General features: G+C 38.3%; 1 protein-coding gene across 3 annotated transcripts in view; it reads left to right on the forward strand.

Moving 5' to 3' along the window:
- The first annotated feature begins 5,811 nt into the window (after positions 1-5,811).
- Positions 5,812-25,610, forward strand: part of LOC116798432 (ras-related protein Rab-10-like) — a 29,528-nt gene continuing 9,729 nt past the window's right edge. Inside the window, exons 1-4 of one of the 3 annotated variants that reach the window (XM_032710901.1) lie at positions 5,812-6,030; positions 11,917-11,977; positions 13,057-13,195; positions 20,478-20,567. In XM_032710901.1, the coding sequence (XP_032566792.1) occupies positions 5,859-6,030; positions 11,917-11,977; positions 13,057-13,195; positions 20,478-20,567 (462 nt within the window). In that variant the 5' untranslated portion in view covers positions 5,812-5,858. The remainder of the gene's footprint in view (positions 6,031-11,916; positions 11,978-13,056; positions 13,196-20,477; positions 20,568-25,610) is intronic. The other 2 variants (XM_032710884.1, XM_032710894.1) reach the window with 2 other exon arrangements.

Consider the following 25,610-nt stretch of genomic DNA (forward strand, 5'->3'; position numbering starts at 1 on the left):
AGGTCTGAATTTTTGGCATTTATCTGGAGGAAAGCATGCTATCTGTGGGTTATGTATGTGCACGTGCCTATATGGCATTTTAACAGATTATTTGATACTGGCACTTCCAAAATATTTCTATTCCTAATAGTATCAATGCAATCTTTCACTCTTACCCCATTCTGGCAGTGTTTATTTATTTATTCACTTGAATAGATTTATATGATACATAAAAAAGGTCTATCTGCAACTCTGCATGCTTTTCATATATAGGAAAATATAGTCAGACTGGTAAAAACAAGTCTAAAACCAGCAACCACCATTAAATCAGAAAATGGTCACAGAAAAATAAATTAAAAACTACTGCCTCTTCCAGACAGTCATTCAGATAAACTGCACTAATCAAAACCACAAGGGCAATTTGAGAAGGTGACTTCAAATCTTAAGAGCATTCAAGAAAGAGGCCCACCAAGCCCCCAGCTCTGCGTGCACCCAGCCCAGTCCCAGCTTTGTGCCCATGACCAGCGGAAACTGAAGATGGGTCCATCAGATCTGAAGGTCAAAGAAAAGAGACGATTTCACAGGGGAGTGGCACAGTCCAGATGTGAGAGCTCCTCACCAGGAAGAGTCTGTTCTTGATGAAAAACAAGAGGATGCATGCTCATGTTGCCCTTTCAGTAGGGTTTGGGGGTAGCTGGGTGCTTTTGGGCATAGATGGAGACTCCTACCCTGGAAAGTTGACCTGTCCAGGGAGCTGCCAGCTGCCTTGCAGTTTGCTAATCAAGATTCAGAGGATTAAACATTACCATCAGCAAATACCAATGACTCCTCCAAAAACCCTGTTCCACCAAAGGCAGCAGAGCTGTGGCCTCAACTCCATCTGTGACAGGCTGACAGCCACCTTGTAGCTGAAGTGGCAAGTTCAGACGTAGAAGAGGAGCATGTGGCATGGGAGTTAGCAGGACAAGCTGTGGCACAACATATGGAGACAGGAGCAAGCTGCTGAGTGACAGCCAGGGGAGGTGAGCTAATGCCTACAGGGTAGACGGAGCATCTTTACCCTCTGTCAGCTTCACTCGGTGACCTTGAATTGAAACATGGATATTTCTATTAAAGGTGATGCAGATGTACCCTATATGTTCTCAGGCTCATCTATAAGCAGTCTGCTTGCATGGCTTCCTATTTCTTTCCATTACTGGGCAAAAAAGTAATTGGAAGAGTACACAGAAGCTTACCTTCAAAGCTGATTGTCACGGCTGCTTGGCCTTTAGTTTGTGACCTCACTAGGCCACATACTCCATTTTGATCTTCTAAAACTCCTGTAGGAATCATTCCCATAAATTGTACCGACAAGCCCCTGGGAGGATGAATTCAGTCTTTCATCTGCACATTTCCTCTAATTTTCTACTCTCCATCCCCCTGATTTGGAGATCAATCATCTCCCTCCATTCACACTGCTCCTGACATTACAGATGCTAAGAAAAATCAGAATAAGCACATGTACTTAGTATCATCCTCCTAATCTTTATATCTTGATGATAACATATCTATTCACCCTCTCTTTCTATTCCAGAGTTCTTTTTGTGATTTAGGATGCTTCCCAAGTTTTTCCAAATAATATAGATCCCTGTGGCTCAAATGAGAAACAAACAGGAAGATAGGCAGGGGTGCTGTTTACCAAGATATTTTCTGTATTGGTTTTGCATGGCCAGGTTTTGGTAGGTGGGGGGCTATATGGGTGGCTTCTGTGAGAAGCTGCTAAAAGCTTCCCCATGTCCAACAGAATCAATGCCACCTGGCTCCAAAATGGACCTGCAGCTGGGCAAGGCAAAGCCCATCAGTGACAGTGGTAGTGCATCTGGGGTAAGAATTAATCATGGAACCATAGAATGGTTTGGGTTAGAAGGGACACTTTTCAATGGAGTTTTCATCAGTGACCCCACATTTGAGTCATTCTGACCCAGAGAAATGTCCTGTTCTCTGATGAAATCTTAAAAATTATATTCCAGTTTAACAGAGAGTCCTGTCTCTTAAATAACTAAAATACTTTTTAGTTGGCCCAGAAATTTCATTTAAGGATTAGTGAACCCTGTTTTGCCTATCATGAGTAATGTACCTCAATTTTGTCCACTCAGAAGTGGTTTTATCTTAACAGAAATGAAAGCAAAGAATTTCACTTTGGTCACTTAAGAGAATCTCTTCAGTGAGTAATCTTGGCACGAGCAGTGACATAATACCGAGGATTTTAAATCCAAACTAAGCCCTGTCCTTTCTTATTATTATCATTTTTAGCTTATACCTTCAGCTCAAGAAAAGTTTCATGAATATGCTACTAATATTTGTAATTGCATTAGTATTCTAATATTCCATAATTTCAAATGGAAATACATTGAACCATTTTGCAATATTTTGTAAGCTTTATTTCATTACGTAGGAAGCTTCACTTATTAAGGAAGTTGTGGCACCTGTATCGGTGCCATTATGTTTGAGAAACATGTTTCTTCATCCTTAGTTTATATTTATGTTCTTCTCCTTAACTTTTTCTTTTCTTTTTAAATAATGGTTGCTTGCAAGACTGTGCAAAGCAGGCCTAGTGACAAGATTATGCTGAATGTTTTGCATGAAAAATTTTGCTAAAGAATCTCTGATTCCTTCCTGCATTCAGAGCAATTTACAGGAGTTTCTGTAGCTGTGATGAGGAGTGGCTCACTTTTGTGGGGGTTTGGCTATATGAAAAATCAGCTGCTGTATCAACTCTTCAGAAAGGATTGGGGTAATATGCCACACTAATGCAAAGTAGCAGATGTGAACCTTTTGAGAATTTAAAAATATGGCATTATCTTCTCTGCCTAAACTACTTCTGTACTCAGAGTAAATTGAGCAGTTATTTCTCAACTGAACATTTCAGATAAGGAGCAAAAATGTAAGAATCACATCTATGAGAGAAACCATAACAATTTACAAATATTGAATAAAAATACATGTTATGTTTTAATAACAACATTTTATAAAATTAATTATAATAAATCTAGTAATTTTTCCATGTGAAAATTAAAAAGTCTCCCACTAAAATGCTTTCTAAAATTGTCATTATTATTAATAACAATAATAATATTTTTGAAAAGATAGAGTCAAAGAAATGGTAGTGAGCAATCAAAAAAGCTGAATGAGAAGCAAATACATCCTTTTCCAAGGATATTTTAATAAATATCATGGAAACTTTGTTTTGTATTTTGCACCGATTGTGTTGTAGCCGCAGTCATTCTTTTCAAGTCATTAGTTTCATTAAACTAACTCTACTTAGGATCAGCTCTATAATTACAGTAACATCATATAGTTTACAAAGATCTGGAACCTTTTTCTAAAGCATGAAACACATATTTTAAAAAAAAAATTAGTTCACTGAATGGTAGCTTTTCAAGGAGCTAACTTTTAAATGGTTTTAGTCAGTGGTAAGAGATGGAAAGACTGTCCCCTTGTGGATAGGAATACGAGGAAAAGTGATACTGTAACTCACTGACAGCAGCAGCAGTAACCCCAGGCATTTGGAGTCTTCATTAAGAAATTGGCTAGAATCCTGCCTTGCACATTGTTCATAAATCAACACTCAAAAGTACAAAATGCTATGAAGAGCCTTTTAATTTAAATTGGTTGGCCTGACAAACAGCAGAGTGTAAAGATTGAGCTAATGTAGCATCCTTGTTAACACTATCATTCCAGGCTAATACCTAAATCTAACTACTCTGGGCAGCTGCAGTGTGGCCTCCATTTAAGTCAGCTTTTTTGAGAAGAACAGCTTCAGAGCAGACAACGGGAAAAAGCTCCACAATAAAGACAAACCCTTACGGTTTATCTATAAACCAGAGTGCTACCCACACACTTGCATCTGTCAAAACTTGTGCTACAGCATCTATCTACAGAGCAAAGCACCATTGTCCTCACTTCTGAGTTGCACTGACAGAGGGACCGGAGGAGGATTGGTGCACAGCCAGCTGAAAACCCTCTCCCCTGCCTGCAGATGTTAGATTATCTGTCAGCGCTACAGATTCCCCACACACATTATCATATCTGACCCACGAGAACTACCAGAACATGCCAGCACCCCATTATCTCTCAGGTCTGGGTTAATAAAGGGCAGCTTCAAATTTCTGCACAGGGAAGCAGAACTTCGTGGGGCTTCCAAGAACTTAATTCGGCTGCTGAGACAGTGGGGGATGTTTCTTATAGGAAGTGTTCTGTTTTATGAAGTCCAGTCCTTCCCTAATGCATGCAGTTACAGCCACCCTAACACGTTTATCTTGTTTTGCCTTTATTAAGAATTCTCTCCCAATTACTTCAATTGCAAGAATTTTTTGAAATATCATTAGAAACCTCACAAATTTTAGCTTGGCCATATTGACAATCAGTGTATATCTATTCACTATATTATCCTTTTGTTTAAGCAGCTTTTTTTAACACCCTATAATCCTTGGCAGAGAGTAATCATATTTCCTCTTAGCCTTTGCTTTGTCCAAATAAGCAAGGCACATGACTGCAACTTTATTGTACAGGCCAGGCTCCCCAAATGCCTTCATAATGTGATGTATCACCTGAAAGCATACTGTGGGCTCACCACCAGCAGTCACTCAAGAGTGTGCTCAGTCTCATCAGTACAAAATCTTACTCTGTTCCTAATGGAAACACTTTGACTGATGTCTCCTTTGCTAATATTGGTTCTTTACGCAGTCACATCTCAGAGGTCACTCCTTAAAAGCCTAGTTAACTGAGTAGTTGATTTTATCTGTCATTTCCTACTGATTGTAGCAGAAATTCTCATTCTTCCAGCAATGACTGAGAAACAGGTTGCTGACACCCTTTGAAGACTTTCTACCAAAAAAGTCCTGAAGGTTTGTGGCTAACCAGTCCGATACTGGAAAGCTGAGGTGCAGGTTGGTGTACAGGGTGAAGGGAAGATAGGCCTGAAATAATATTTGGCCTTTGATAGGAGAACATTTGTGGAGTCACCATCCCTGGAAGTGTTCAAGAGGCATCTACATCTGGCACTGGGTGATATGGTTTAGGGCTTACAGTGGTAGTGCTGGATTGACAGATTTGGTCTTAAAGGTCTCTTCCAACCTTGATGATTATATGATTATATGATCATGAATTCTGCTAGGTGGAGCTCACTGAGTCACAAATTGTCCTCCACAAAAAGCGAGTATGTCACATCTACTACTCTGTGACACACAAACAGACCAAGGAGTTACTCAAAAGGTCAAAGATGACAATATAAAAACCCATGGTGAGTAATTGCAGGCCTAGATAGACACAAGTATTTGCAAACTTATATTAGCACTGTCATTCAGATATATCCCATTCCTAAATTCATGGCACTGGGTGAGTTCCATGTGCACACTGACAAATGGCCAAGGGCATTATAATTTGGACAACGTGGGATTTTGGTAAAAACATCCAGACATACATGCAGCAAGTCTACACTGTTGGTACAGATTTTTTATTTTTTTGGTTTTTTGGATGTTGCAGGTCGCTTTGACTGTCAGATGAGAACAAACTAAAAGTGAAAAAGAGGAAATTCTTAAAACCTGTTTCCTCTATCTCTGTCTTCAACGCTAGGAATCAATGAGAAACCAAACTGTTTATTTCTGTACTTCATGGGGGAAGCGTCATGGGGGTTGTGAAAGTTCCCTCTTTCCTTCTCGGTGACGAAACTTCATGGAAAAAAAAAAAAAAAAAGCTCGTTTTTGCATAATTTCATAACTCTAGTTCGGGGCAGCGGCTGAGGCGCAGCCTGAGGAGCCTCCCTGCCCTCTCCCGCCCCGTCCCGCCCCGTCCTGTCCCCCCCCGGCACGGCCCGGCCCGGCCGGCACTCGGCGCCCGCCATGGCGGGGCCGAGGAAGGGGCCGGGCGGTGCGGAGGAGCCGCCGCCGCTGCTGGTGAAAATCGTGATGGCCGGAGAGTCCTGCGTGGGGAAGACCTCCATCGTGCGGCGGTACACGGAGCCCGATTCGCCGCCCGCCGGCACTCCCGCCACCTCCTACTTGGCCACGATCGGTGAGTGACCGCTCCGTGTGCCTCCGCCCGCCACGCTCCCTCGCCTTGCCCTCTCCTCCCCCGGTGCCCACGGCTCACACACGGCCGGACCGGCGCTGTCAGCGCGGCGCTGCCGGTCTGGGAGATGTCAAATCTCCCTCTGCTGAGCTCTGCGCGTGTCCAGCCGCGTCCAGCAACTTAAACCTTTGCCGACGTGTCAGGACATGTGTCACCCAGAGCCACTGCAGAGTGCTGGCCTGTTACACTGGCTTTGCTGTTCATCCGGACTTTGGGAACCTACTCCCATTTTAAATTTACGAAGACAACTTGTTCTTACTGTTTCTATTGCCCACGGAGGCCCTGCTGCTGTACACTGGTGTGGGTGCATAGAAGGCCATACAGAATCACAGAATCAATTAGTTTGGAAAAGACACTCTGAGATCATCAAGCCCAACCTGTGACTGAACACTGCCATGTCAACTAGTCCATGGCATTAAGTGCCATGTCCAGTCTTCACTTAAACACCTCCAGGGATGATGACTCCACCACCTCCCTGAGCAGTCCACTGCAATGTCTAATCACCCTTTCTGTCCAATCTAAACCTTCCCTGGCACAGTTTAAGGCTATATATCCTCTTGTCCTATCACTTGTTTCCTGGCAGAAGAGGCCGACCCTGACCTGGCTACAATCCTCCTTTCAGATACCAACCTCAAAGAAATGTCAGATGCCAGTAAAACGCCCAGTTCCTCAGTCTTTCAGGCTAGAAAGGGATTTAGCTTTTCACTAATAATTTTAATGGTATAAAGTCAAAATATGTACTACTGTAGGTAGCTGCATGCATGATGATTAAAGAAGAGCCAGACCACGTCCATTCTGTGCTGTACTACCATGCTGCCTCCTCCAACACCACTGCAGATGGGTGATGATGGGGAACTTCCCACTGCCTTGGTGTCCCAGCCCCACAAGCTGACTGTCCACATGCTGAAACCTCTGGCATGAGTAGGCAAACGTGTTATGTGTGTGCAGTAGTTTGATTTGCTGTGGAGATTTTCCCAATTTTTGCCTGGGAAATTTTTTTTTCACTTTCTTTGCTCTTGAAGAGAAGACTAAAGTATGCCAAGAAATTGTGTATTCCTGCATTTGGAATATGCATGGCTCTTTTAAACATTTTTCAGTCTGGGAGGAGTTGGTTTATCTGAATTAAATAACAGATAGTAGCTGTGGCAGTAGTTGGTCCAGGAAATACTTAATGTACATGAGATGACTTGACCTGCCCGCATGAGAACAGCTGAATTTAAACCACTTTTTATTTTCTTACCCATTCTTGCAAAATGGTCTCTGAAACAATCATGAACAAGGAGAGAAGAACAGAACTAACAATGAAGTTGGGAAATAGATCCTAATAACAGGCAACTTGTTGCCAGGCTTAGCAAGGAACTCCAAAGAATGGCCATGAAAATAAACATCAGCTTTGTTGATGTGTTTTATACTGGGACAGAGATTCCTGACCATGAGGTTATTATTTTAAGATACAATTTCTTTTACTCCTAATTCAGTTCCCTGCAGACTCAAAACCTTTTGGAATATGGTTTCCAAGTTATAACTTAAACTATTTGAAGGAATGGTGAAGATAATATGAGATTTTGTGACAGTTATGGACTGAGATTACCTTTGTTAGTTTTATTGCTGACACCTATTATTGAGAGATTTAAAAACTGTTTATGTAAATGAATCATCCAGATGTGGTTTTTGTTACCTGAATATGTTATTTCTGAAATACTGTGTTCCATTTAATTCCACCTTAACAGGTGTATTAGAGCTTAGACTTTAAAAGCAATTGGGATTGTGAGTGATGTCTTCCAAAAGAATAATATCAGAAGTGAAAGTTTCTTTTTTCATGTAGACAGCTACAATGGAGAGGAAGCCCTATAGGTTGTGGCTGCTAATGTTGTAAAGGAAGAAGACACAATACGTTTTCTCAGTTCCTGACGTCTTCTCCCTCATTGTTGATGCTGTCAAAACAAGTAACTGTTTTTGTCTGGCTGCCTGTTTCATACAAGCTCAGCCAAATGATCCCTTTCTGTTGTGCAGCCTATTAAATGCTCATTTGCTGTTAACTGATTTTTCACCTTACCTGTCCAGGTGAAATGTGATTTGAGTAGAGGGAAGATTATCCCAGCTGTGCAGTGTTGCAGCCTTCTGAGTTCCCTGGCAAATTCATGTGCCCCCACCTTCCTTAGTGGCAAAGGGTCATATGCACAGAAGTTAAAAGGTTGTTGAAAGTCTCATTTCTGTGTCGTCATGAATCACAGCTTTGTGTTACTAGGAAAAATTCTAGTGTTATTGCAGGGAAAAAAACAACCAAATGTTTTATAATAGGCCTCAGTAGTAGCGATCTTTTCTAAAATTATGTATTTCATGAGAAAAAGCAAAAAATGCATTCACAGTAAATTTTCATTGAAAACTTTTAACGCATCACTTAAACACTCAAGGCTGGGTGCCCTTCCTCCTCTTCAATTACACAGTTCGGATAAATTATAAGCACTTATAGTTTTCTAATTAAACTTGTATGCATCATAAGGCAGATGCATTTTATTATGAATAGACTATAAAGAATAAATGTTTTTGTTTAAACAATGGCATTGCATATAAAGCCATAGAGAAACTTTATGAACAAAAAAACCCCTTCTCTACCAGTGAACAGAATTGTGATCTCATGGACTGTGAGGTTATTTTGCTGTATTAATGGTTGCTGTGGTCCTGCAGCCCACATGTTTTCTTTGAGAAACATTTCTGCAGAGCTCTGAGTCCTCTCAAATCTGTCATAGTTGAAAGTGGTACAACTTCAGCATTAGGATTAAAAAGTCTGTGTAGATGCCCTGATACTTACTTTAGAAGGAAATAAAGTAGAGCTAATCAGCAAAAATGAACCATAGTGAAGGTCTGTGTTAAGACCATCAGTAGCAATCCACATCTTAATTCCTTTTTCTTTTTTTTTAACAAGACTGGATTTTTTGTCATTGTTACTTTTCTGTCGAACCATCTTATCCTATGAGTTGCTTTTCTTAGCAAACCAACAATTATCATTACTTGAGACCACTCAGATACCACACCACTTCAGATATTTCTTGACATGTATGGGAAAACAAGTAGTACACCAACAACTAGTAGGGGTTAAGTATGGGTAGAAGTAACACAGTGGAAATTCAACCCACAACATCTCACTGGGTGCTTGCCCAGTTTGGGCACAGGACCTGATAGCAACTGTTTCCATATTTCTGGAGTTGAAGACAATGTATTGACATTCACCATCCTCTGCCCATGTTCTTGCTGTTGCATCCTGCTAAGCTGCTCAAACTTGCATTTTCTCTGGATACACATATTTTTTGAGCGTTTTCTGTCAGGAACTCACCAGCTCTGTTGGAGTGAAAAGTGTGTTGTCATTTCTAGGCCAACTGCAAAAGACCTCTTTGAAGAGGACTTTTGCAGATGGCCAAAGCCTACTTTAGAGATACTGAGGGAAGAGAGGGGCATTTCACAGCTGAATTACCCTGAATTACTGAGTATTTTTGTGCGTTTTAGACCTAATTGTCTATAAGGTGCATCAGTCCTAATATGTGAATATTTGATCTTTGGAATACAAAGAAAAGAAATTAATTTCATGGCTATAAAACTTGGAAATAACAACTAGAATTTGAACTTGCACCCAGCATACCCCCTCTTGGTTTCATTTGACAGCCTAAAAGAACCGAGTACAAGCTGTTGCATTCCAATAACATTTATCTCCAGAGCTGTAATCAATGCTCGCTTTGTTATGTTGATCATGTTGTACAACACTTAGGCCTAAAAGCATCTGAAATCTGTGAGCTGTCTTTGGCATTGTGGTTCTCATTTTTCTTTTCTGTCTTTGCAATTTGCTAAGTTTGCTGGAAATTTCATATAAAGACATGAACAATTCATGCATGCAGAACATATTGACTTCTGTTTTTCACTAACATTCATTGACCTTTTAGGTCAATAAATTTTGAAGTTGACTTAAGACGTCAATACCCCTGATTTTAATTTAGATTAAGTTTTAGTCTGATTCAGCATTCTGCTTCCCTTTTTATAAATAAATTAAAAAAAAGCTTATATCAATTATTATTAAAATGTATGTCAGCTAAGAACTTTCTCATATAGGTCTGAGAATCTCTGTCTGGTTTACAATTTTTTGCTCTATTCCCAATCCACCATTTGAAAGCGATGTTTCAGCCTCTCAGTGTGTACCCTGTCCCTCTCAACATCAATTGTAGAAAATTATACAGATAATTAAACAAAACCGTGTGAATTTCAGGAGCAAATGTTTTCCATCACGTTGGAATTTCACCTTACATGAGCAAATTTGACTTAAATTACATTTCCATCTGACATTATTAATTCCATCAAGGAAGCTTTGTGTAATACTAATTACAGATACCAATTATACTATTTCATCTTTCCTTTCCATTGAAGCTTCAATGAAAATTCATCAAGTGAAGGACATGATTATCATAATAATTTTTTAAATCTACCTCAACTCCCGTATCACATACACACAAAAAATGTTAATGGCATTGGAATCATGCATGTGAGAGTGTACTTGTCAAAATTTTGTGCACAATACATCTGTCAGTACAAAGGAGGGGAACATTTCCTCTGTTGCATTTTTTAGTTTGCTGACATGGATACTTTGCTTTGATAAATTAATTTGGCAGTCAGGTTCTTACAGAAATCAGTACAGTGTTATTAACTTAAAATTTTTGTGATTTTTCAAACTGTCTAGGTCTTTCAAATGACATTACTACAGGTGAAAAGCCACTCTGATGTAATTTTAAGTAGCTGTAGTTTGATCTTATGGAGTTTTGACTATACAGTATGGTCAGCTGTTGCAACGCCACCTTAACTTCACTTAATATAATTGACAAAAAAACCCCTTTGTTGTTTTTTAGTGGGGAAAAAAGCTATCAGAGAAATTATCAAATGTTATTTCAAACTTCAGCAATAAAGTAATAGGGAAACAATGGTTAACTCTGAGAAAAGTGCCACTCTAAGATAGCAGCTGATAGCTGGCTGATCGTAGTATTGAAACTAGAACTTTAGCAGCCCATAAATGCAGGTATAGTCTACTACATCTGGAGTACTAATTTGATAATATAATGAAGGAAAACACCATAAATTATAAGGAAAATAACTTTGAGGAAAGATCTGTGGTCTATGTAGAGACAACATTCTGCACTGATTTCAAATATTAATGCTTGCTTTTAGAATTCTGGATCTGTGATACACTGTGATTTAGGCCGTAGAGACAATCCTCTTCATATTGAATTAAATCCCATGTAAGATTTGTGTTTGCGTGTAATTAGTACAGCCAGCTTCTATTCCTGTTCTTGTAACTCTGGATACTTTTTTCAGGGATTTGGAAATAAGGACAGAAAAATGGTGTGGCACGTGTAATGGCTTTGTAAGCATGTCTGCCTTCCCATTCATAGCTGCCATGCTGTTGAAAATCACCAAGATATTTGCACAACGTATTATTGTGCATGGGCCGTGAAACTGCTGTCCTGTCACTTGCCTATCCATGGAAAGACCTACTTGTAGTTTTAGAGTATCTGCACCTCTGCTTTGGCCTGCCCCTTCGTCGCTTGGTATTGGCATTGCTTTGTATTGTGTTTGTGCAATGTATTGGCACATAGCTGCTTTGATCATTGAATAATTTCCTTCTACAACTTCCATTTCGACTGTATATGGTTGGCTAGTTATTCTTTGTTTGGTATTGTTCCTTTTCACTTTCTGTTCAAAATTGCACCGTAACTAGAGCTAAGAAACACTATTCAAAGGGAATCCATGTTAGTATGAGAAATGTTACAGATTTTCCTTTTTTTCTTTTAGGCATTGATTTTAAAGTAAAGCTAGTAATGTTTAATGACACAAGAGTGAAACTTCAAATATGGTAAGTTTTAATTTGTATCACAAATGAAAGCCAACTAAATTGCATTATGACCTGAAAAATCTCATCTGCTTTTGATCGTGTGTCTTTCTGACATGCAGGCGTTCCTACTAGGTCATTTTAAAATTTGAATTTAGCCTAGAGGAGCACATTTTTTGCAGCAAGTAATGTAAATTTAAAATAGGGTTATCCCTGGGTTGCTTTAGCAGTAAAACCTGCAGCATACAAACAGTGCAGATCTATGATCCATATTAAGTATATTTAATTGTATAGGAACATCGAGGGAAGTGACAAAGCAAAAACATTTTACAGTTCATTGCCCATCAAATGCATGTTCAAAAGCATCACCAAGAGAAAGCCACTAAGAGGAGTCTGTGAACGTACACTATTTTTTGGTTTGGAGGTTTTTCTAAAGAGTATATAGTGCTACTGACAGCCGTCTCTCCAGGCATCCAGTACTGAATGTTGTTTATACTTACCGGTAGTTAACTTCTCAGGGAATAAATCTGTACATGAATTATCTGACCATTATTAGATCCACTGTTATTCTGTCTCAAGCTTTAATACAAAAGTATTGGAGGCTTGTTTACAGCTTTCTTAAGGCATAATTATGTGTAGGAGTCACTGCATCCCTGTATTTTGTAGACTTTTTCCTGAAACCTGTCTTCCATATAAACCAGCTTCCTGTTTGTGTGAGTTTACATAGGGCTTGTCAGAATACGGGGATGTCACCTGACTCCTGCAATGCTTGTAGTACAGATTTTTTTTGTCATCCCTGTTGTACTGATCATAATTATTATGTATATAAAGAAGCAACGGTGGACTTGACATTACACTCAGACTTCAGCCACTGGTTTGGCTTCCTTAGAAGGGCTGTATTATTCAGTATAAATTTCCAGTGTATTTCTTTTAACGCTGTGTCTCTCATCTGTATCTTTTCTTGTTCCTTTCACATTAGAGTATATAATTCAAAATTTGGACAATATTCCTTAAAATAAAGTGATTTTTCTTGGAGGTTCTGCAATTTGATCATCTTTTGTTTGTTTGTGTGTGTGTGTGTGACTTATTGTAATTTCTTTCAGGGATACTGCTGGCCAGGAACGATTCCATACACTTAGTACTAGCTATTTCCGTGGTGCACAAGGCTTTGTTCTTGTATATGACATCACAAATCTGAAGAGTTTTCAGAGTATAACAATGTGGATGCAAGACATATATGAGGTAAATATATCTGTCACTGGTTGATCTCCTAATGAAAGTAATTAATGTGTTGTTTTAAATGACTGCATGAGATCTATTCTTGTTTCTGTATGTTTATAACCAGAATTTCTTGCATTTAACTAAGCACACAGTATGATAGTAGAATTACTGTCATCTGAAACTGAAACAGAATGTATATTATCCAGGACAAGCCCATGGTGATGCAGGAACGTTTTCTGAAGTACTTGTAAGACATAGCTTCCAATTCAGGTTTGTGCATGCTGAGTTATGATGCTTTTGTCACTGGTGTGGCTACACGTAAGTCAATCTCCATGAGCTCATCCCAGGATTTTAATTGGTTTCTGTATGAAAATTCCATATCACAGCCAGTTATTTCCCTTTTCTATTTTCATTACTTTAGTGTAATTACCTCATCCCAAGATCAAAGGACTTAAACATCCTCTTTGTCCTTGCTGGATATTCCTTGAGAGGATGGTTTCAAGAGGGAGGAATTGGGGTGGGAAGCTGTTTGTTTAGCTCAGCTGCTAGTGGTGCTGCAGCCAGAAACACGTGCTTTCATGTAAAATAGGAAGTGATTCAACAGCACATGGCTGCCAGACAGGGAGTGTGTTCCCACCTCCCTGCTCCTAAACATTGGCTCCCACTGTGCTGCTTTTGGAGCTTGTCAAGAGCCCTCTGTGGTTCACTCTGACTTTCTAATGCAATAGAAAACTAACAGAGCAAAAAAAGTTGGATGGTTTTTCTGCTCCATCAGTGAGTTTAAGAGGCTAATAGAATGGTCTGACACTTATTGGAGTTGGTGCAAGGTAAACAGATAGGAGTAGGAAGGCAAAGAGAGAAGAAGGTATGGGAACAATGTGAAGGGAGGAACCAGGGAGGGAGGAGTGGGCAAGCCCTTAGACATAAGATCTTTCAGCTGCCTGTATTCCTGTAACCCTGTATTCCAAGTCTTTATTGCTAGGTCTCTCTTGTTATGTTCTCTGTTAGGTAGAGGCAGGTCAGTTTTAGAATAGAATAGTTCAGCTGTAAGGGACCCTCAGTGACCATCCAGCTGCCTGACCACTTCAGGGCTGACCAAAAGTTAAAGCATGTTTTTAAGGGCATTGTCCAAATGCCTCTTTACTTGACTTGGGGAGTCGGCCATCTCCCTAGGAAGCCTGTTCCAATGTTTGACCACTCTCTCAGTGAAGAAATGCTTCCTAATGTCCAGTCTGAATCTCCCAGGCACAACTTTGAGCCATTCCTGCATGTCCTGTCTCTTGATGCCAGGGAGGAGAGATCAGCACCATTCCCTTTACTTCCCCTCCTCAGGGGGCTGCAGAGAGCAATGAGATTGCCCCTAAGCAGTAGCGTGGCAGTCTGTAGTTAGCACAGTTGTGTAAGTTAGTATGCTTGTGTAAGAATCCAAGCAAGGTAGTGCTCTTTGTTGATTAAAATCAAGTAAACATTCAGGCAGTTTTTTTAATGCTCTTATGATTTGGTGGGAATATGACATGATGGAGAGTTAATCTTCGGAAAGTGGGCTTGAAGTAAAACCATCAAACACATAATTTTCTCTCTTCACAGCTTCAGTATACAGCTGAATTAATGAACTACACGTGGTCATATATCCAATAATACATACATAGGGTATCTTATACTTTTGGTAAAACATTACATTTACATTATCTCATTATTAACAACATTACCATGGTGACCTAGTACATCATTATCCTTGACCTTAGAGCCATCTTAAAAGTCCTAGTGGCAACAGAGCCTAACTGCAGTAATGTGTTACTGAAGGAGATTTGATGACACAATATTCTTGCTGGCTTGTCTGCACACACTTCAAATTAAGACATCTGTTTTATTATTTTGTTAAGAAAAGCACATGCCCTTACGTTGGGCAAATAAAAGCCACACCTAGATATGCCACTGGTTGTACAGTTCCATGGTTAACAAAGATTTAACTCAGCACACAGTAGAATAGTATGTTTGCTGTAATCTGAAGCTGAAAATATAGATTATCCATATATATCCATTAATATCTATCTATGGATGTATCTATATATCTGACCGTACAAATTTCTCTATAAAATACTGGTCTTTATTCACACTGGCTCCGAAGGGGTCATTTTGTCCTGTCATCTTTAATTAGATCAACAGGGTGATTGATTCAGTGGGCTACAGTTCACAGCCATAAACAGCAAGAGAGTTTCAGGTCTGTATGGCCAGGTTGGAGGGAAGTATGAGACTAGCACCTGTAGCCACCGTGCAGGCTTAGATCTGCTTAAGTCAGTCAGGAAATGACACCTGCACAAGCCTGCTTTCTGTTTGTGACACTTCAAAGCTTCCGTGTAAATGTAGTCAAGCTATTTAGACTGTTTAATCTTAACCCCTGGAGGTACTTTGTTAATTTAAAATTTAAAAAATCGAAAAATACTCAGTCTAAACCAATTTTTAGGAATGTAAATTGCATGATTGATTGTACCAATCTCAAAACTAGCAATTAGTGTTGTAATAGAGCTAGATAATAATAAAAAATTTAATTTAGTCCTAGTGGGATATCAATTTCTGAAGAGTCTTGGTAGAAATATATCGAGCCATTCATTGCAAAAGAAGTGTTTTTAAGCAATAACTGTTTAAAACCAGGGCATTTCATGAAAATTAATTACTTCCTGGGGGTCGGTGACATTCCCTGCATTTGCTTTGGTCTGTGAATGCAAACCAGTATTTAATTCCCCACAAATGCCCAGAATCAGAGTGGCTATTGCTACAACATCCTTTGAAATATGCAAGCATAGAAAAAATAAATAAGTTTTAAAAAGGAAAACAGATAGAGTACAGACTTCATGAAATACCAGACTAACAGGTAGTGTAAAGCTTGCACAATCAAACAAGAATTTTTGAGACAATTCAGTTATTACATTATACTCTCATGTTTTAATTCTTTACACATAAAAATTTTAAACAAATTTTTTTATAAATCTGTTCAATGTACTAAGCCATTTTTACAACAGTTGAAAATAATAATCTAAGCAATTTAGCATTCTTAAGAAGTCCATTGATTTTATAAAAACTGTCCAGTCAGTGCAATTACAGTCAGATTGCCAGTAATGTTCTTATTATATTTCAGTTATTTGAAATGTGGAATAAAGCAAATTTCCTATTAAAAATGAACTATTGTTCAAGGAAGTTCAAGACAGAAATATGCTGCCATATCTGTATTGCTGTAAAATTTATATTCAGAACTAGAGGAAACTAAGTAACATGACTGTACTTAAAAATCTTAGTAGAAAAATATACTCACCCACAGATTAATATCTTAGGGCATTATTGGCAAATCCAGTACAGGTATATTGGATTTGTAATGCACTCATTAGGACCATGATAATTGCAGGAAAATTACTTTGAATCTGAAACCATTATTTGTTTGTAGGATTGCAGGTTATGTGCAATTTATTAAAGTGTTCCTCTTGTCTTCTGACGTGGCTTTTAGCTGTTGTAGGTACCTGTTCTGAAAGGCTGATTCTGTTTGGCCTTTAAAAATTAAGTACAAGCAGCTGTGTACCAAATCCATTTGCAGAAAGCAGTTCTTTCTAGGATATTTTGAACAAGAGTCCAACTAACATTGGCAAAAACTTCCTCACAACAGAGTGGTCAAATGCTCAAACAGGTGCCCAAGAGAGGAACTCTTAAAGGACACACTTAAAATGCCCTTCAACAGGGCCTTGAGCAACCTGACCTGACTTTGAAGTTGGCCCATCTTCAAGCAGGGGATTAGACCAAATGACTTCCAGAAGTCCTTGCCAACCTAAATCACTAATGGAATACATTAGCTTTCTATTTGTCCTACCTGAAGAAGTGACCCCTTGACCACTATATAAACTGTATGGGTGTGTTGGGTTGCTGACATTTTCGCATAGTGCCCTTTTTTGGTTCAGTTTATCTGTTACCTGAATATGTTATTTCTGAAATACTGTGTTCCATTTAATTCCATCTTAACAGGTGTATTAGAGCTTAGACTTTAAAAGCAATTGGGATTGTGAGTGATGTCTTCCAAAAGAATAATATCAGAAGTGAAAGTTTCTTTTTTCATGTAGACAGCTACAGTGGAGAGGAAACCCTAAAGGTTGTGGCTGCTAATGTTGTAAAGGAAGAAGACACAATACAATGTTTTCTCAGTTCCTGATGTCTTCTCCCTCATTGTTGATGCTGTCAAAACAAATAACTGTTTTTATCTGGTTTAAGAAGTGAAAGTGTCGTTTCTTCCAATAACCTGTAAGTACAGATGTGGTGTAGTTCTCTTACAGTAAGGGTGTCTGCTGCTTTTCATACTCACATAAATTCAGAGCACTTCTGGAAAAGAAAAAAACACCAAACAAATTACATACAGAGGGGATGAGCAAGATATTTTCCCTTTTGCATTTTTGATTTCTGTTAGTAGCCATGCAGTCAGGCAGTGATTTGTGTATGTGCTTGGTTGAGTGCCCAGGCTGGGTGAACATTAAGCAGGAGGGTGGAGGGCATGGGTGGGTGTCCCCTGTCAGTAGGTCGCTAAAGAGGCCGTGGTGCTGTTGTGCAAATAAATGTCCAGCATTCCGAACCTAGTATGTGACAGAGCTGGGTTTGAGGCTCGGCCGCTGCTCCCTCCCGTGGCCACTGCTCGGAGCAGCCTGACTTCTGCAGTCGCCAGATCAAGCTGCCTGGGAACCCAGAGAAAGAAAAGCCCTTTTGCCAAAACCTGGTGACTCCAAGCTTTGCCAAACACTTCAGAAAACTTGGTTAGTCTCAATAAATCTCTTGACTCCAATTTTTTGAGAGAAACATAGTGTTCATGTTTTCCTTTTCAAAATAAAATAGTATCGGTTTTCTACCTGTAGTTCAGGTTATTGTATTTTAAGCTTCAATAAAATGTAAACTTTGAAATATTAAAATCTGAGGGAAAACTGAGAGAGTGAACCAAAAATCTGTCATTTTTGACATACCAAAGCAAAACTTTTTTTTAATCTTTACCAAAAAAAATTTTTTTTCCTTGATGAAATGGATGAAATTTTTAATAATACTTCTCCATGATACGGGGGAAAAAATATTTCCTGACTCTATGAGCTTACTCAGTGCTGACTTGCATAGCATTTTAACAACAGTAAAATAACCATCGTCTTTCAGATTTTGCATTTGAAAAGCTTATTCCCTAGCTATAAATAACAGAGTGTGAAAATACAAAGTAAGCTTTTGGAAGCACTGAAGAGCCATATTTTTGGCCAGTTCAAATCAGTGTACCCTTGCAGTTTTTATGCCAACTGAGCACATGGTCAAACTTCTGCCTCGTCATATTGACTTAATTTTTTAAATCTTCATCTACATAATCAGTTTTCAAAATCTAAAATGGCCATCAGTTTAGTGTATAATCTTCATTTTTCTAAATACAAGAAACTGCAAGGCATCAAAGGAGTACTTTGAGTGCTTTGATGGAGGATGCAGACAAAGTGAAAATACATTAATACATTATATTGATATAGATTTAATAGTTATTTGCAGAAATAAATACTGATTGGTAATACTGATAAATACTTACTGAAAGGCCTGGTACCTCTAACTTCTTTTAAATTTTCTTATTGTTTGAAGCTCTTTAGAAAAAACATTCCTACTGCAAAAATTTGTGCTGTTTATACAGAAATAAAGTTGCAGAATGAATTCAGTCGTTTTGTTTGTCAGCATGCAAGTATTTGCCTTTGACCTTTAGAGTAAAGTTAAATGTCTCTTATAATACGTTCATCAACATCAACAACTTCTTCCAAATGAAAAGCTGATTATGTGATGAGATTAAGTTGTCTATTTACCCTATTTTGGGACTGATACATGTGATTTTATGTAGGAGAGCCATTGACCTTAATGAGTGAATCTCCAGTGCATTCCTAAATAGACAACATTTTGATCTGTTAGTCCAGGTTAGATTGATTCGCAATTTTAGGCCTGTACTTCCTAGTCTTATATTAAGTTTACTTAATTTTAATACTACATTATCTTGAACATCAAGTCTGGGTATGAAATAAGTTTAGCTTAGGAGAATGGATTAAAAAAATGAAATAGTGTTCCTTAATAATAAATTGTGCCTACTGCTGTACTCTTCAAATGAGTCTATTTGTAAAAGTACAAATAGACTAAAAATAGTGATTCTCTCATCCTTTACTGAATAGAGGTTTTTCTCTGCATTTCTCTGAAGGGAAGGGCATGCATGCATATGTGTGTGAGCTCTCAGCAAGATGATTGTGACTGATTCTGCATTATGCAAAGTTATAGAAATTAAGATGGTGACAGAGATCAGAGAGAGATGTGCAACCTGAGACCAGGCTTTTTGAGTCATCAAAGAAGCTGTGTGAGCATGTACCTCCAGAATAAAAGCCATGGCAATCAGACCACTTAGCTTCAATTGTCTCTAGAGTGAGACCCTCAGCTTCCTCCATTTAAGGACTGAAAGTGGTTTTAAATACTGTGACTTTCACAACAAATGTCAGTTTTCAAATTCCTCATTCTGTTGCAGAACTGTTCCCTTTCCTTGTCATTATTCCAGTCATGCGTAGTTACAATAGCTTATCTTAAAATAACACTGATGTAAAGAACCCAGTGCTTTTCACAGTCATCATGCATGTGAGTGGATTAGAGGAATGAAGGATGGAGACAAGGTCAAAAAGGTAGATTTTTCTTCCTTTTGGGATCAATGAGGTTTTTAAATTTTACTTCATTAAAAACCTATTGCCTTCTTCCTAGTATCTTGGAATAATCAGACTTTTATGTTGAGTTTGAACACTTTGAATGTAATTTTAGTGTCTATGTGCAAAAGTGAAGTACAGAGAGGTGCTCTTTCAGGTGCAGCAAATTCCTTCCTTTTTACTTGTGAGTGCTGGATGTAGACCGGAGTCATATGCTAATCCATGGATCTATTACTTTAGGGAGGGAAGTGTCTGTGAATTCAGGGCATTTCCACTCACTTTAAAGCCTCAAGATGGAGCACTCATCAGAAGATGGTGCCCATGCACCATATACTTTATTTCTTATGAAAGGGGTTGGAAATTATACATGGCACTTCTAAGTAGCTTTTTTCTGCTCTTTGCAATCTTGCTATTTCACTCCTAATCCCAGTAACTGATGGAAAATATTTCCAAATATGAAGGTCAGGACAGAATTTAGCCTTTGCTTTCAAGGAAGTGAAGTGCTGAGAGTTTGTGTGAGCTGAAGGTGAAGGACTTTTGTTGTTTGCTTTTTTCTTACTTGACATTTATTAATCCTGGTTCTCTTTTAGAAAGCAGGTGATGAAGTGGACGTAATACTGTTGGGCAACAAGTGTGATAAGGAGTCAGAACGTGTAGTTCCAAAACAGAAAGGAGAAAAGGTATCATTGATACTTTCTTTGGGCTCTCCTGAGTATCTTAGTATGTCACTGTGAGCTGTTAAACTGGAAATGGTGAAAAGCTCCTAAATCCCAAAAATTCTACTAGGGATTGCTCCAGAAGAACGCTTGAGGAGTCCTGGAATGTTGGGGGCTTTTTTAAAATACGAGTAGAAACACATTAAGTAATTCCTAGATGGTCTCTTTAGAATACACTTTTAAAAGTTTGAATGCACTTTAAAAGTTTTAGGTGCTACAATAGAAATCTTTAATATAGAGTCTGCATTTTCAGAATACTGTTGTAGTATGGAATACTAAAATATAATACATTCTGCATAATTTTTCTGGTACCACCCATGAATAATCTTTTTGCTAAAATCTGACTATAAGAAACTATTCTGACAGCCTGTGCAAAGTGATCTGCATTCTCTATGAATAACCCTAAATAAGGCTGGACAGGTTCTGAACATCCACCTCCCCTAGACCTAACTGTGTGTGTGTGGTACGGCTGAGACTACAGTATAGTTTATACCTGCTGACCATGGTTAGGGGAAGAACTGTTATTAAGTGGGGAGTGCTGTTTTAAAGGCAGTAACAATTTATTCTCACTGAGAACCAGTGAGGAAATTCAGAAGCCATGCAATGACAGAAGAAATTTTGATAATAACTAAATATTGCAGGAGAGCGTGGCCTATGTACCAGTTAATTTTGCTACTGCATACTGTATGCATCTGTTGTCTGGAACTTGGAATTAGCCCTCCTTTTTATGCTTTCAGGCATGGTGAGTCAGGCAGGATGTTCAAAGAAAAACACACTGATGATATCTTGCCAATTATATAAGCCCAGATTAGGGAACTTAAAAAAAAATAACATCACCTTTTTGACAGCATTACAATCTTGCAAGTTCATTGTTTGTATGGAAGGTGCTTTCAATGTTAATGTACCATAACTGTTTACAAGGAATAAGGTTGCTGAAAAACACGTATGTACTCTCATACAAAGAATGTACTGTCAGAAATCTAAAGAATCACTGGATGCATGTGCACAAGAGGGCAGTAGTAGGGTTTTGCATATGGTATTGTGACATTTTCTGATTTCTGTGTTCTTAACCATGCAATCAAAATTTCTCTTAATAATGTATTTTTTTCAGAAACAAATCATTACCTCCTCCCCAGTGAGTGTACTTGCTAGATTTCCCCTGTGTTTTTAGGCAAGGCAACTCTTCAGTTATACTATTTCTTCTTTTAATATGATTTACAAGTGGTAAAGCATCTGACTGAATGTGCTGGAGAAATAGTCCATTAGCGGGGAGAGAGCTAGTAATTTTCCTCTCACTCCAAAGAAGAAAATATCCTTATTAAGAGGGGAAAACAGTTTGATACTAAGATTGACACATAAAAATTCACACTTAGGTATTTCATATTACCGTGAGAGTATGAGCTGTAAGTATTGTTCTGCTCAGTCTCTTGCAGAGAAGCCCCTAGGTTCCCTGGGAATCTTATCATCTATGTTGTATGTCACTTCCTAGACTAATTTAATTTTTTAGTTACTCTCTTTTGTAATTATGTAATTTCAATCACTCAGAAATTGATATATTTAATTTTAACATTATCAAGTATAATTTTCTTGTATTAATTGCTTCTTATTCAGTTTGACAAAAGTGTTAACTCAAGGTTCTTGGGCTCCTCCGTTCACCCCCCCGGATATAATTTTCTTTTTCACTGAAAAATAAAAATGTTGAAGGTTATATGACTTGGTAGAATGTGGCAGGTTTTTTCCTATCAAATCTTTCTAACAGAAAAAGCCAAGTAAAATTTTCTACTCTTTTTTTTTTTTGCTTTTGCTGTCTTAATAGCTGAAGCTGATTTATAACTTTGAAGCTGATTTTACACGTACAGTACAAATTTAAAAAAAATATTCTGCACAGCTCTAGGAATATTTCAGCCACTCTGATTCAACACTAAGTGATTCAACACTAAGAAATCATAGCAGCCCTTTGCCGGGAAGTAGTATATTTTGAATTAAAGGAACAATTGGAATTAAATTTCATCTTGGAAGCGGTATTAGCATTACTTATTTTGTTACTGTAACACTGGCTCTCCAAACTGTTCTCAAGGATATTATAAAATAAAATTGCCCAGTAGTATAATTCTGATAGGTTTGTAAATGTATTTAAATATTTTATTTATGGATCTACTCAAGATACTCTTAAAGGAGAAAAAAAGTAGTTCTTTGAATGTACCTTTCCAGTTTCTTTATGGAGAGGGAGCAGCCAGATCTGTGTTCATGTTTCCAACTGCTTTAACACTGGACTGGTAGGGTTTTTTCCATCTAGTTACATTTTCAGAAGACTTGCTTGCCACAGAACTTACCGCTCTGCAGGGTGAATTGAAATTATGCATACATTAATCTTCTTTGACCAATATTGTGCACATATAGAGAAAAATGCAGGTGCATTAATAGATGTAGTAGACAATGTAGTAATATGATACAGAGAAGGCTGAAGTTTTTTGCTTTGCTTTGATTTGATTTTTCTTTTGCATTGGTCTTCAGAGATAGAGCTCGCAGGTCTATTTGTGGTCTGTTTGTCTTAGACCTCTGCAGATACTGGCATGGTTTGGAAAGGAGTGGGTCAGCCAGCAGTGGGAAAGCTTTGGATTAGAAACTGCTTAGGAAAGTTGGACGCATCCATAGACATGATGAAGTTCATCCACTTGTGCCAAAAGACCTGTCAGTCAACTCTGAAAAAACGTGGTGGTTGGAAGAGATCCCTTTTGCCTAGAAAGATGCTGGCATGACACGAATCTTTTAAAAAAGGCAAGGAAGGGGCTTCAGGGAGCTATAGTCAGTCAGCCTTGCTTCAGTCATGTTTTTCAACATCTTCATCACTGATCTTGCTGATGATAGATGGAGATTTGCGTGTAGCATGAGATTAAGAGGTGTGATTGGCAGATCAAATGAGAGAACAGCAATTCTGTAGGGTCTTGATAAACTTCAGAACTGGGCCAACAGAAACATCATTAAATTCATGAAGTGCAAAGATTTGCACCTGTGATGGAATAATCCCAGGCATGATTTACTGTTGCAAAGGACTCAAGTTTCTCTGAACACCAGATTGAATATAAGTCAGCAGTGCTCCGTTATGGCTTAAAAGCATGCTGAGTGACATTAGAAGGATAGTGGATAGTAGATCTGGGGGGATTATTACCTACTATTAATTGGTGCTGGCAAGGCTACGTGGAATATTGTGCTCAGCTTTGGCTCTCCCATCTCAAGAAGGGTGTTGAGAAACTGCAGATGGTCCAGCATACAGGTACAAAGGTGTTTGGGGCCCAGTAGCAGTAATCCATGAGGAGAACTGGGGGAGGTGGGTAAAGAGGAGGCTGAGGAGCAGGTGCTGGTCTACAGCAATTGAAGTGTAGCTAGAGAAATGACAGAAAAGACTCTTCTAAGCAGAGACAGACAATAAAGCAAGGGGCAGCAGACACAAGACCTGGCTTGGGAGATTCAGGCTGGAGATGAGGAGAACCAGTTGCGCTAAAAGGGTGATGTAGCTATGGAAGAGGGTCCCATAAAGGTTATAGAATGTCCATCATTGGTGGATTTCAAGACTTGGGTAGGCAAAGCCATGGCTAACCCCATTTCAAGTGGGGTTACCTTTCAAAATGATTTCTGTGATTCCATGACTAAAATGTAGGGGGATTGTGTTCATCAGAGTTTGTACGTAGGTAACCCTCTAGAAATCTGGTACGTGATACAAGGAAAAGGGAGTATTTAATTAGTTTCTGTGTACTTTAGAAACTGCTAAGCAATTTACTTTAGTAGCCCAGTATTTTTTATTGCTCGTATTTTTCTTTATGAACCATTATGCATCATTGTTTTGTATTGACACTCATGAATAGCTAAATGATCTTAATTTTCTGTAACAAGTTGCTGCAGTACTGAAAATAGTTCACAGCAGTAAGCTAGAGTTTCAGAATCCCTTATGAAGCAGTCTGTCTAAAGAAACAGTCTAGATCTCATCTTTATTTTCAGAATTACATTTTCTTGTATCACTTTGGAAAGGAAACCAATTACCTCACTTTTTTTTCCTACCTTTAGTATAATCTTTGTTATATTTTGACTAAAACTTATGAGGTCTGATTCTTTTATCTGTATCTTCGTGCCTGATTTTGGAATCTTTGTAAAGCACTGATTTGTTATTTCTGGAGCTCATTGAAAGCAAACAGAACTGCCAACATTAGACTTTTTATCCTAATGGAGACCCTTCCAAATAAATCATTAGCTGTTCAGTAATAACAGGATTTTCTATACATTATAAGCAGTAGGGTATTTTCTTTGCCTGATATCATCTTCTCCAGATGTGTACCAAGAAGGGATCCATTACAATGGGAATAAATAGACTCTTCCACTATTTTTGGCATATTTATTCCCACTTTGACCCCCTCTCTTGGGAGGCAATGATGCAACTGTGTTTTCTTTTTGTCCATATATTTAACTGTTTAAATTGGGAAAAGTTTAGGACTCTAAAAAACTATTATTTTTGTTGTGTTGGGTTTCTTTCTTCATGCCAACATAGCTCTAAGATATCAATAAGGGAAATACACTGGAAATGAGAGAACACAAGTAAATTAAATAGAACCAACTAACATAAAGTCTACGCTGCTCTTATAAGTATTTTCTCTTTGCCTATTACCATAATATATTTTTTTGCACATGTATCTTTTTTTTGCTTGCCTGTTATTTCTGTGCTTCTCTTTGTCTAGCATAAAGGAACATCTCTTTCATATTTCATCATGTCTCTTTTCCTACAGTTTTTGTCACATTTTTATCTATACCTTTCTGCAGGCACTCCATTAGTTTTCTCTAAATAATTGCCTAGGAGACAGTTTGTTTTCCAAATGTATCAAAACATTGAGAACAGACCCACTGAAGTTTATTGTTGTTATTTACAAGTAGAGATAGGTTAAAAAAGCTGTTTTGAAAATGGAAAAAAAATTAAGAAGAATGAAAGATTCTGAGGATGAGTATAGAGTACATTACTGA

This window comes from Chiroxiphia lanceolata, chromosome 1 (assembly GCF_009829145.1).
Source record: "Chiroxiphia lanceolata isolate bChiLan1 chromosome 1, bChiLan1.pri, whole genome shotgun sequence".
In the NCBI taxonomy this organism is placed as follows: domain Eukaryota; kingdom Metazoa; phylum Chordata; class Aves; order Passeriformes; family Pipridae; genus Chiroxiphia; species Chiroxiphia lanceolata.